Source organism: Nanorana parkeri, unplaced genomic scaffold (assembly GCF_000935625.1).
Source record: "Nanorana parkeri isolate BGI_ZX_2015 unplaced genomic scaffold, ASM93562v1 scaffold315, whole genome shotgun sequence".
Taxonomy (NCBI): domain Eukaryota; kingdom Metazoa; phylum Chordata; class Amphibia; order Anura; family Dicroglossidae; genus Nanorana; species Nanorana parkeri.
The window spans coordinates 712955-725528 of NW_017306583.1; the positions used below are offsets into that span (position 1 = coordinate 712955).

The 12574-nt window shown below is 42.8% G+C and overlaps 1 protein-coding gene across 1 annotated transcript in view; it reads left to right on the forward strand.

The window, feature by feature from the left end:
- The window catches only part of CDK20 (cyclin dependent kinase 20), an 11019-nt gene extending 6284 nt beyond the window's left edge, over positions 1–4735 (forward strand). Inside the window, exons 3-9 of the mRNA XM_018558002.1 lie at positions 381–569; positions 657–778; positions 1584–1646; positions 1727–1850; positions 1926–2081; positions 2633–2864; positions 4725–4735. Of these exons, the coding sequence (XP_018413504.1) occupies positions 381–569; positions 657–778; positions 1584–1646; positions 1727–1850; positions 1926–2081; positions 2633–2812 (834 nt within the window). The 3' untranslated portion in view covers positions 2813–2864; positions 4725–4735. The remainder of the gene's footprint in view (positions 1–380; positions 570–656; positions 779–1583; positions 1647–1726; positions 1851–1925; positions 2082–2632; positions 2865–4724) is intronic.
- The last annotated feature ends 7839 nt before the right edge of the window (positions 4736–12574 follow it).

The window sequence follows — 12574 nt, forward strand, 5'->3', positions numbered from 1 at the left end:
GGTGGGGAGAGGTGTTCTGCAGTCTTAACAGACTTCTTGTTCCAGGGTGACAATGCTGCTCTGCCATAGATACAGTACACTGAGTGAGCGTTGTCACCCTCGAACAGGAAGTGTGCTACTGGCAGGATCACCCTCGAACAGGAAGTGTGCTACTGGCAGGATCACCATGGGAAAATAAAGGAATAAAAGTCTGAAAAAGAAAACTAATGCAGCCATCACATCTAAGGACTGGTAAGCTGCAAATTAATACATTTTTGTTCTTGGGTTTAGATAGAGTTTAAGGGCAAATTATGTGTCAGTAAATAGATGTTGAGCCTAATACCCACAATGACATCTACTGGTTTGCTGTTAATTACCTTTCTCCCTCTATCTTATTTCAGGTAGTTAAACTAAGAGATATGTTCCCACACGGCACAGGGTTTGTGTTGGTTTTTGAGTACATGCTCTCTGATCTTTCGGAGGTCATCAGGAACTCTGACCAGCCACTGACTGAGGCCCAAGTTAAAGGTTACATGATGATGCTGCTGAAAGGGGTCAAGTTCTGCCATGAGAATTCCATCATGCATCGGGTAGGTACTTATCCGTGTGTTTGTACACTAAACTCTTCAGTGTTGCCTGTGGCCTACTCACGCACCTGTTTCTGCTTCTTTTCACAGGACCTTAAACCAGCAAACCTTCTCATCAGCTCCACCGGCATCCTAAAGATTGCAGACTTTGGCCTGGCCCGGGTTTTCTGCAATGACCAGGGACGCTTGTACAGTCATCAAGTAGCCACCCGGTCAGTAGAGATGTTTGTGTTTAGTTAATTCCACTGCTTATGGTAAAAGTCCCTTTTGGAGATCACATATTTGACAGTAAGAACTATTTAAACACAGAGACAAAACTTGAATAGCATTCAGCTAATTTCACTCACAGTTTGGGGAGTCCTAAAGTGAAGCTCCAGGCATGTCACCCGTCCACCTCAGAAGTCCCTTCTGGTAGTTTTCTTAAACACTTATACATACCTTGCTGCTGGTCTGGTGACATCATCACAGATTCTTCTCATTTTTCCAGCAGGAGTGGGCATTCTCTCAGGACTGAGCAGCGCTCATGTAATGAAGAGTGAGCGCTTCTCAGTGCTGGAGTCCTGGAATAGTTTGAACCAAGCCTGCATGCTAAGGTAGGCATGTGAAAAACGAGCTGAGCTCACAGCAAATGTACATAATGAAAGTGTCCTTATGCCCTGAAGAGGACCTCCAGTGCTGGAGTGTAGAAAGGGTTGAATTGGCACTAAATCCTGAAGTCCTACATGAAAGAGCAGTTTACCTATCTCTGACTACTAATGCACTTTTACTGCCATGCTAAGCATTAGTCCATGGTAGTTGTAAATCAATCTGGAAAATCTCAACCAATCAGCTAGCACTTTGAATATGCATACGCACCTTACCTACTGTGAGGCAGGTATCTCGATCGGCTGGATTATCATTTCACCTAATGAAAATGCCAGTTGTCTGGTTGCTTTGCTGACCCTCTGGCTTTTGTTCTATCTCTTGTGACAGGTCTCCTTTAACCACGGTCCTGGTGTGACATTTGTCTCCCCACAGGTGGTACAGAGCACCCGAACTATTATATGGAGCCCGCAAGTACGATGAAGGAGTGGATTTATGGTGAGTATCCCCTTCTTCTTTCATTCAGAGACCAAAGCTCTGATGCATACAAGTCTCATAACATTGTCCTTTTTTATCAGGGCAGTGGGTTGCATATTTGGGGAACTCCTGAATGGCTCTCCTCTCTTTCCTGGGGAGAATGACATTGAACAGTTGTGCTGCGTCCTGCGAACTTTGGGGACACCCAATGCTAAAACATGGCCTGTGAGTTAAATGTGAGAGTGTGTCGTCTTCACATGTTCCCGCTCTTCTTCTGCTCATTCGTCTTGTCATTTTTAGGAAATTACTGAACTGCCAGATTATAACAAGATCTCGTTCAAGGAGCATCGTGCTCTCCCGCCTGAGCGTATCGTCCCTGACACCTCACCAGAGGCCCTGCAGCTTCTCATGCTCTTCCTGGTATATCCGTCCAGCCACAGGATCCGAGCGGCTGAGGTGAGTGCTGCTGAGAGAACCCGTATTTCCTCCATATTAAACCTGGCTTGGGGCACACCCCAGGAGCCACAAATGAAAAGTAGTAAAGAGGAAGATTGTCCTATTTATTGGTACAAGACAAGAAGTGCTTCAGAGTGAACCCCTAGATTTCACTATCCGCTCTTAAGTGGTCACCATGGAGTTTGTGGTGCCCTACAGAGTGTTCTCTGCATAATGCTGTAGAGAAGAGTAGACCGTGGTCACTTGACTTTGTCAGGTCATGTAGGATCTCCTCCTCCTGGTAAAATAATTGAGGCTTTGCTTGCTTTTTTCTAAAGCAATCAATGTGCTGAGTGCCTTTTTAAAGCACAGCTCTGTGCTTTATAAATGTGGCCTTGTTCAGCAATACGGCCATAGTACTGCTTGATAAATGGACCCCTAAGTCTGACTTGCTTAGTAAGTTGACACACAGGAATCTGTTGTATCAAACTGCATTGTGTGTTATGGGCAGTCGTAGTCTACCAGCAGCTCAGCTAACCGTCACATTCTACTTCTGTCTTTTTGTTGCACAGGCCCTCCTTCACCCATATTTCTTCCTTGAACCCCTTCCCGCCCACCATTCCGAACTACCCATCCCCCAGAGAGGTGAAAGAAGAAACCATCAGCTCCAGAGGGAGTTTCATACAGAACACCCTGTGAGTGACAGTCTGCTAGACCCTGCATTGCTGAGTGATTACCTCCAGGGACTCTGATTGCTGCTTGGCCACACCATCCTTTTACAATATGGACCTACCTCGGAATGCTGTCCATTGTGAAGACTTGCTGTGTTATAGACTGGTGGTCATACTAATGATCCAAGTAATCCAGAAGTCCTGGCACAACACACAACAAAACATGTTAGCATTTTGGAACTCAGTACTGTAAATATGTGCATAGTCTTTGTAGATGATTAATCTGTGTTCTTTAGTGTGAATATAGGGAATCAACGGATTGTACCTATTGAGATTTTTAGATATACTTTATATGTAATTATGCTCTGCTTAATGTACACCCCTTAAAAGAAAACTATGTCATCTGCCAGTGTTCACAACACATGTGAGAATTCTAGTTGCTTGCCTGCCTGCCTGCAATGCTGATGCTTTAGCTTCATTACTCCTGAGTCACTGACCTGAATAAACTATAGAAATTAAAATTAATTTGTACTATTTGACATTCGTTTACTGCATGCTTGTTCTGGGTCAGTGACTGTTTTTAAGCTAGAGACAGCCTGGTAATTAGCGTTTTTCTAAGAAGGGGCACTGTAGTGAGAACATATAGTGGCTGCAACTGCTGGCCACTAAGGATGGGCTTGGACGTGTTCGCATCTCCACGTGCCAAGCCCACCAGGAAGCTGACAGCGCGCAGCGCCAATCACAGGTACTGAGACATTTTCCCGGTCCGCAGCTGCAGAGATCGGGAAATGTCTCAGTGCCTATGATTGGCGCTGTCAGCTTCCTGGCGGGCTCGGCACGTGGAGCTGCGAACACGCCCGAGCACATCCTTACTGGCCACTCCTTCCATAAAATGCTAGCTGTCTCGCTGTCAAGCCAGGCTTGCAGTTCCAGAGCTCTAACTCCTTGCTGACTTTCTACCTTGCATGCTTGTTCCAGGTCTCTGATTCTAAAAAGTATTGAAGTCAGGGGCGGTTAGGCCACTAGTATTCTCAGAGGGAGGCCAGCAACAAATATACTTTATCAGTTTTATCTTGTTTCTTTGTATATTTATAAATATATGGGCAGCCATATTTGATCAATACATACAGTATACAAGCCCTTCTCTTTCCTGTTTAGTTGTGCTGATCACAGCTAAACTTGTTTTCCCTTAGATTGAGTTTGCTTCTAAATTACCAAGTAAAGGCAAGTGATGTTCCATATTGTCAATATTCATTGTCATTCTTTGGGCCTTTTCTTAGGATCCAAAAATGAACACATCAATTTTAGGAGCTGATTGGTATTTCTAAAGGAGATTTAGCACTTGCTGGAAAATCTGTGAGCGGGCATGATCATTTGCTCTGTGTAAGTGGGTGACCGATGGACGTTCCACACTAGGACCACTAGACCACTGCTTGCTTGACTTGAACAAGGATGGACAGACATCTCTCTGCCCCTTGGCAAAGGCCAAGTCCGCATTTACATCATGTTTTTTGTTACACCCATAGTTTGGATGTGACATGACATGTGATCACTAACAGCATCCTCAACACCTAACCCCCCCTTTGCCTGAATCGCAGAGTGCTTCTGTCTGCAGCATTTTATTTTTATTTGAGTTCAGCTTGGTTCCTCCCACACAACTGCATTATCCAAGTCCTGCAGGTACTTTTTTATTTGATATGTTTGTATCTGTACAGTACCTCACTCTATACATTGTTTTTGTGAATTTCCAATATTCCTACCTGGAGATCCTGCCGGTAACGGCTTTTCCTGTTTCAGTCTGACAGCCTTAGGCAGCTGTTACACAATTAGCAGTAGCTTAAGGTTGTCAGTCCTCTTGCTGGCAGGATCTCTAGATTGCAGCTTATGCACAAAACAAATTGCTGAAGAACAGCATTTGCTAAGCTATGATACAAAAGCTGTTACAATACAGTATGTGTGGGGTTTAAACCCCATTTAAATGTATTTATTACAGATATTTTCATAGCGCTGAAAACTTACACAACGCTTTTACATACTATTCATTCACATCAGTTCCTGTCCTCAAGGAGTTTACAATCTAAGGTCCCTATTGCACAGGCATACAGGACCAATTTAAACAGGAGCCAATTAACCTCCCAGCGTGTCTTTGGAGTGTGGGAGGAAGCTGTAGTACCCAGAGGAAACCAACGCAAGCACAGGGAGAACATGGAAACTCCTTGCAGATAGTGTCCTGACTGGGATCCGAACTTGGGACCCCCCCGGTGCTGCAAGACAGAAGTGCTAACCACTAGGCCATTGTGCTGCCCATATCTATCTGTCTGTCTATAGTTACCTTCAATCATCAGCTCAGGCTATACAATGTCTGCGTCTTATGACAATGTCTAATACAATGTCTGTGTGGCTTATCTCAGTTTTATCTCAGCAGTTCTTTAGCAGGGCTGTCTGACATACAGATAAGTTCTATAGGGATCTATAAATCTTTTCTGTAAAGAATCTTCATCACATTCTTTCACGATAAGCATGTATGCATGCAACAGTCAACTATGACTTGCCTTTTAAATAATAACCACAAATGAACATTCACCCCTTATATTCCTCTGTAATGTATTGTCCCATCTTTGCTTTGAGTTTCTTCCATTTATAGTTAAAGCTTTCCATTAAAGTAAATATGTTCACTTTTTGCTTGGTGTGTGCTGGATGAAAGTATACTTTGTGCAAGCCTCCCTCTGTGCCTTTTCCTAGTGATGCTGAGAGTCAGCACTGGTGTGTGGGATGGGACTGGGAAGGGTGCAGCACAGTGGGTTATCTGGGTGCCAGAGATAAGGACTGCTAGTCAGTCACTCTGTGCACAGGGGTGTGTGGGGAGCTTCATGTCTCAGCACTTTGTGTGACAGCTGGACACTTGACAGGGACCAGAGACAGAGCAGCCTTAGTTAACCCCTGCCCTGCCAGAGAAGCTACAAGGGGGGACTTTACCCCCAAAGCCCCTCTTCCCCCCCCCCCCGTGTAATAGAACCTCCTTTTCTGGTTCTTGCCTTCCTGGGTCAGCTGAGGCTTCTCTCCAGCACGACAGCAGTGTTAATTTCCTTCCAGGTTCAGAAATGCTTAACTATAACATGCTGAGAGGAATGACCATATAACCATCTAAATTCTTCCACATGTGCCTGGTGTGTGTGTGGCTGTTAGCAGCATAGGGACAACAGATTGACTGTCCATATTACTGTCATAGTAGACACACAGCTGAATGGGCTGTACAATGGCCTTTTCAGATCCATGTATTGCAGAGCCATTCTTCCACAGATAGGTTTACAAATTCCAAAGTGGCCAATCAACTTTTTCCAGTTTTTTTTCCAAGCTCATCGTTCCTTACCTTTTCCTATAGAACTTCTAAAAGAGAGAAAACACAGCTTGAAGTGAAATAAATATATAGAATGGTATTGCTGACCTTCTTTTAAAAATGCTATTTGTCTGGCCTATTCAAATCTGAGTATTGTTTTCAAGTTCAGTGATTCAAACAGTGATGGCAAATATTTTCAGAAGGAGATGTCAGCAATGGGCAGCCAGTGTACCAATCTCATTACAGCTTTCCTTTTCACCTCTTCTACTTGAGGACAGTATATTCCAAGCTAAGCCCTACACTTCCAGTCTAATTAAAGGGACAACCCACCCTTTTCTAATGTTATAGTGTATTAGATATATTTCTAATACGTAAAACACTAAACCTCTGCATACTCTTAAATGATTAAATAAAACGTAGTAGTTGCAGCACTGAGGGTCCCTGGTACAGATCCTGGTCAGGTACACTGTCTGCAAGGTGTTTGCATGTTCTCCCTATGCTTACGTGGCTTTCCTTCGGGTACTCTGGTTTCCTCCCACACTCCAAAGACTAGAAGGTAATTGGCTCCTGTCTAAATTGGTCCTCTATGTATGCATATGAGATAGGGACCTTAGATTGTAAGCTGCTTGAGGGCAGGGACTGATGTAAATGTGCACAAGCGAATGTAAAGCGCTGTGTAAATACCTGTAATAAAGAAATAAATAATGAATACTTACCTGTCCTAAAGAAGCCTCTGCTCTTGAATCCTTCCAGTGTCAGTCATGTGATCAAGTGGTCATGCATGGATCATGTGGCTAGTAGGGGCTTAGAGTACTGATGATCAGGCATAGCTGGCCAGTCAGTGGCTCTGGCTGAGCACTGACTGTCCCCTTCAGCTGTTATGAGTCTACTTTAAAGAGGTTATAGTTCAATTGTTACTCAGGGTCAACCATTTCCCGATCACAGAGATGGCACCCACAATGAATTGCAAGATCGCGTTTCTGTCTGCAGTAGCTTCCAGTGAGCCATCATGGCTACGTGACTTCTATGAAGGGGAAGGGAGAAATATGTTTCTATTACATTGCACAGATACTATTTTTAGATAGGAGTGTCTTTTAAAGAGGTTTTCTTCTGGTGACAGTTTATTGGCTTGTACAATCCTTTCAGTATGGGGCCCTTTTATAAACCAATGTCCTTACTGCTGCCATTTTGCTACTAAAAAAAATACACTGGCACATTTGTAAAGCGCAAAGGTTGGCTTTTAATTAATAGGGAAATTATTTGCTGCAATTAATTAAATGTATAGGGAAATAGAAATCTTCAGCCCAGTCACATTACCTGTCAAAGTCATTTGACTAAGCTCTACCCCAACATGTAGTGCAAAGTATGGTGCAGTCCAAAGGGTTCACAAGCCCATAAAATGCAAGCACTGCAGTGAAATGAGCAGATGGAGCCGCCACAAACACGCACAACGTTTCAGAACCTAATATTAGGCATCAGGCAAGCAGAAGCCGATATGAGGCTCAGAAATGTTGCTCCCGCTCGTTACTGATAAATAGTTCTCGTTTGGAACATTTGATGTGCTGGTGACTCTCAAATTCTCCAATCACAGAGCGTTCTCTGCTGCCATGAGCAGGGAACACTCCAAAGGACACCACAGTCTCCTTAGCACATTTTGTAAAATGCAGGTGCAATGTGGAGAGACCTCTGTCTGTCCTGTGTATAGCGGTATCTGCTCTCTGTTTTAAATCAGGCCCTAAGTTTAAATATGATCTATGCTATGGTCTTTCTATGCTTTGTAGATACCCTGTGTGTAGGGCTAATGTTTGTTGCCTTGGAAGAGAACACAGCATTGCTCTGCTGATACTCTCATCTTCATATTGTGGCAGCCTGTAGCAATCACATTTTTGCTTGCACTCTAAAACCTGCTCTTGAACTTTGGTTGCTACTGGAAAAAAGCAGGTATTGAACTTGGCATACATAAAATTTGACCCACCTTACCTGCACTGTGCTCTTTTCTATAGCCTAGAGAGGAAAGGTGCATTGCGCTGAGGGATGAGGTGAGGTGGCAAAGTTCTAAGTTGAGACCGGAAAGCTGCTGTTTGCAAGCTGGTGCTGGCTTTGCTAGAGGACTTTCCTGGTGCCAACATGGCAGCCTACTACCACATGTACCCTACCATGAATTGGTGCAAGGAAATGAAAATGACTGGTAAGGCCGCTTTTGCACGAATGATCAGCAGGGGATTTGTGCATGGATCCCCTGCTGATTAAAGCAGTTTGGAATGGATGTCACTGTTGTGATATCTGGGTCTATCCAGTTTTTTTTTCTCCTTCATCTTACAATGAACTTCCTGGACCAATGTTAGGTCTATGGGGAGTCGCATGTAAGCAAACATGTGTCCGTTCACATCAAATTACCCCCCAATCTGTCAGTATCAGGTCCGCAAAAATAGAACTGTTCCATTTTGTTTTCCAGACTGAGATGGAGTCAGAGGTAATTGGATGCAAACAGACGCACATCTGTTTAGATCCAGTTGCCCATAGAATAACAATGTGCTTCCAATCAGATCTATCTGAAAAACTGACGAGTGGACCTAAACGGACCACCCGTCTGAAAAGGGCCTAAGTATTATACCATTTTCCTGGTGCCAACATGGTAGCATACATGTGGCAGTATGCTGGCATGGATTGGTGCCAGGAAAGGAACCTTACGAGTAAACATGATACAATTTTCCTGGTGCCAACATAGCAGCATACATGTGGCAGTATGGTGCCATGGATTGGTGACAGGAAAGGAACCTTACGGGTAAACATGATACAATATCCATTTCCCTGGTGCCAACATGGCAGCATACATGTGGCAGTATGTTACCATGGATTGGTGCCAAGAAAGGAACCTTACGGGTAAGCATAATACAATTTTCCATTTTCCTGGTGCCAACATGGCAGCATACATGTGGCAGTATGTTACCATGGATTGGTGCCAGGAAAGGAATCTTACAGGTAAGCATGATACAAGCTGCCATTATCAAACCCTTCTTCTCAGAGGTGTTGAATTCAGAACTTTCGACATGTATGCTTGTTCCAGGTCAATGGGGGAAATGAATAACAGCCGGGCATCGAGCTTTTTTGGAAGAAGATTTCTTTAACTATCAGTAAACTTGTGCAAGGTTCTGCATACTCTCTACAGCTGATGTTTATCGTTATTCACGGGTTGCACATTGAGGAAATGGGACTACATGAAAGGCCCTCCCTGCTATTAAGGGACAATTGGCAACTCTAGTCAGGGGTCATTGGTCTTTTGGTCTGCCAAGCCAGCACTGCCCTTAATTTAGTTTATGAACATAGTTTCAGCATCAAAGTGTCCATTAAAAAAAAAAAAAAACGTTGCCAACTGTGAAACATATCTATGGAACGCACAGAAAAACACAATTTCCTGAAAAAAAGTTTGTACTCCTTGGCAGCTTGCAAATTCTACTGTGATAACGAGAGCCCTAAGAACTCCTAACAAACACCCCCCCCCCTGCAGCCAACCTACAGAGCAGGTTCCTCTTTAGCAAGGAGAAGGTTAACTGCTGTAGCAAAGGATCATGGAGCTGCTTTCGCTGTCCTCTGTGGCTAGGCCAGTGGCTGGTCCCTTCTCCGCCCGCTGGCTGCTCAGAGGTGATAAGATGCTATCTGATTGTAAGCGACATGTTTGGCAAAGGCTGACATCAGTTACACAGAGGAGGGAGTTGTGGTGATGAGAGGAAAGGAGAGAAGGGTGAAAGCACACAAAACTCGGGCACACAGAGGCAGCTGGAAGAGACGGGACAATATGGAAGCAGGGATTAAAAGCCAAATCCCACTAACTATGAGGAGGTGTAAGGGGGACTAGATAATAAAGAATGAGCCCTGGCATAGGGAGGCATATATTATTGATAAAAATAAATCAATAAACATGTCATTATAGAAATGTGTCGTCTCCCATGTATGACCCCTCCTGAAAAATCTAGTTGCCTGGCTGGCTTCAATATTTTGAATCACAGACCCAGAGCGAGCAAGCAGATAAAGCGTTTCTGACTTTTCTATGACTTCCTTGATCTGCCTACTTGAAAGTATAAAAGCTACTGGGTCAGCCAGGCAACTGTCATTTTCAGAATATGAGGTAACTTGACAGTGACAGTCTTCATGAATGAAGAAAAGTGAGCAATGGCAGATTCTATATCTCTGTCTGTAAGAGTTTATTTTAAAGGGGAACTGTAGTTTTGGTTGTATTTATAAAAGAAATGAACATAGTATAATGAATCTTATAAAGTGAATGAATGCATTGAAGACCTTCTTCCTATGTCTATGTAATGATCAACAGTACGTGCACAGATCTAGGCCCTTTAAAGCTCTCAGCGACCTGGTCATTGGAATCTTTGCAGTAATGATTGGGAACCAGAGATCTAGGCTGCCTAGGATTGGAGCTGGTGAGCAGCATATTTCATTCATTGGTACATCTTTATAATAAAAAATAAGAACAAACTGTATTGTATTGATTCAGGGGTTACTTACAATGAGGACCCAATGTTATCTCCAGGTTTTCCTGTTTTTTTTGTTTTTCCCAGTGATGCTTCCCATTAAATAAATGTGGACCCACAGTGGTGAGTTTTCACCTATATACAGTTAATTGTCTCCTGTATATTGCGTTTCTAATTTCTTCATACACCAGATATCTTTTTTAAGTCTTTATGTCAGACATTTCCGTTGCATTTTTTTTTTTTTCTTCTTACATGTTTATATTGTGTCAACCAATTCCACAATATATTGCAGAGTACATAGAAGTTTCACATCTATCCTTCCCACAAAGAAGCCTTAAAGTATAGTCTGAGCAAAAAATATTTACAGGGTTATTCACAAAAGGGTGAAGAGTTTGGAGAAGGCAGGAGAAGTGAACAATCTAGACCAGATTAGCTGATTTGGAAAAATTCTCCAATTCAGCTCACATTCAAAATCAGCTATTTTGGCCTAGATTGTTCACTTCTCCTGCCTTCTCCAAACTCTTCACCCTTTTGTGAATAACCCTGTTAGTATATCTCTGCAATACATTCGCATTTCTCTTTAAAAATGCTGGAAATACAGGGATATACCTGCTGATTCTGACAAAAATTCGGTGAGCTCCTAATTTCCTGTAGTGAACTGACAACACTGCCACTGCTGCACTAAAATCCCAAGTAGTGTTGTCAGCGCTGCCTGAGCTCTCCTCTTCTGGACCACAGAACGCCCCTTCCTTCCTTCTAAAACTTCAGGTAATATTGATCAGTGTCTAAAAAAAATTACACGATCTGCCATCGTAACCACAAGGTTCAGCCATTTATTTCTAAAGCTGCTCTGGAAAAATATTTGTAATGTGGTTGGTATGGGCAACACCGATCATCTTTCAGGCATTTTAAAAAGATAATCCTAGTACCAATACAGCCAGAGTCTGTTTGACATAATCTTGATGAAAACATTATTGTTGTATTCATCCCCTGGTGAGACGGATGGCATTGTTTCTGTTCAGTAGGACAGAAGTTGTGGTATCAGTAGGTTTTCCAAGTGATTCCTGAGCACATTAAAGACGCAGTGCTCTATGATATACAGATGAAACTCGAATAATTAGAATATCGTGCAAAAGTAATTGCAGTAATTGCTGCAAAAGAGGCCCAAACCAAGTACTGAGTACATATGCATGCTTGTACTTTTCAGAGGTCCGATATTGTTCTATGTACAATCCTTGTTTTATTGATTGCATGTAATAATCTACTTTTTTGAGGTTGTGGATTTGGGGTTCTTGGGGTTTTCATGAGTTGTAAGCCATAATCATCACAATGATGACAAATCACGGCTTGAATTATCTTGCTTTGCATGTAATGAGTCTATCTTATATATTAGTTTCACCTTTTAAGTTGCATTAGTGAAATAAATGAACTTTGCACGATATTCTAATTATTCAAGTTTCACCTGTATATTATGCCACGGGCAGAAAGATTTTCAAAACAAAGGCACTTTTATCATACCGTAGCTGGGAAGTCAAGCAAGTTTACAATTATTTATTTAATTAATTCCTTTCTCCTTGTGTTCCCTGAGAGCTCTGCCTATATTTTCATAACTGGCATATAAAGATTTCTGCAGATGTCATCAAAAGCCGGAATCATATTTTAGAAATGCCAGGTTTGAGTAAGACAGGCAACATAACATTTATTATAACTTATTCTCTTATGAACCTTTTCCTTCTGTCACACACTGCACAGTAATAAAAAAAGTAGATTCCGGCAACTTGTCTGACTACAAGTCTATAGTCACTATTTTAGAGGTTGCATTCTATAGTATAATAGAATCTTCCACACAGTCCTTAAAAGAGAAGTATGAGGTGAGTGCTTTTCACTCACCTCACAGTTCTAGCCGACCTGTGACAATGAGACTGTCACAGGTCGGCTCAGTAGATCGGGAGGTGAGCGAACATATACCGGCGTTCGCTCACCTCTCGATCCTGTCACGGCTCTCTGCCGTGACAGGGGAGG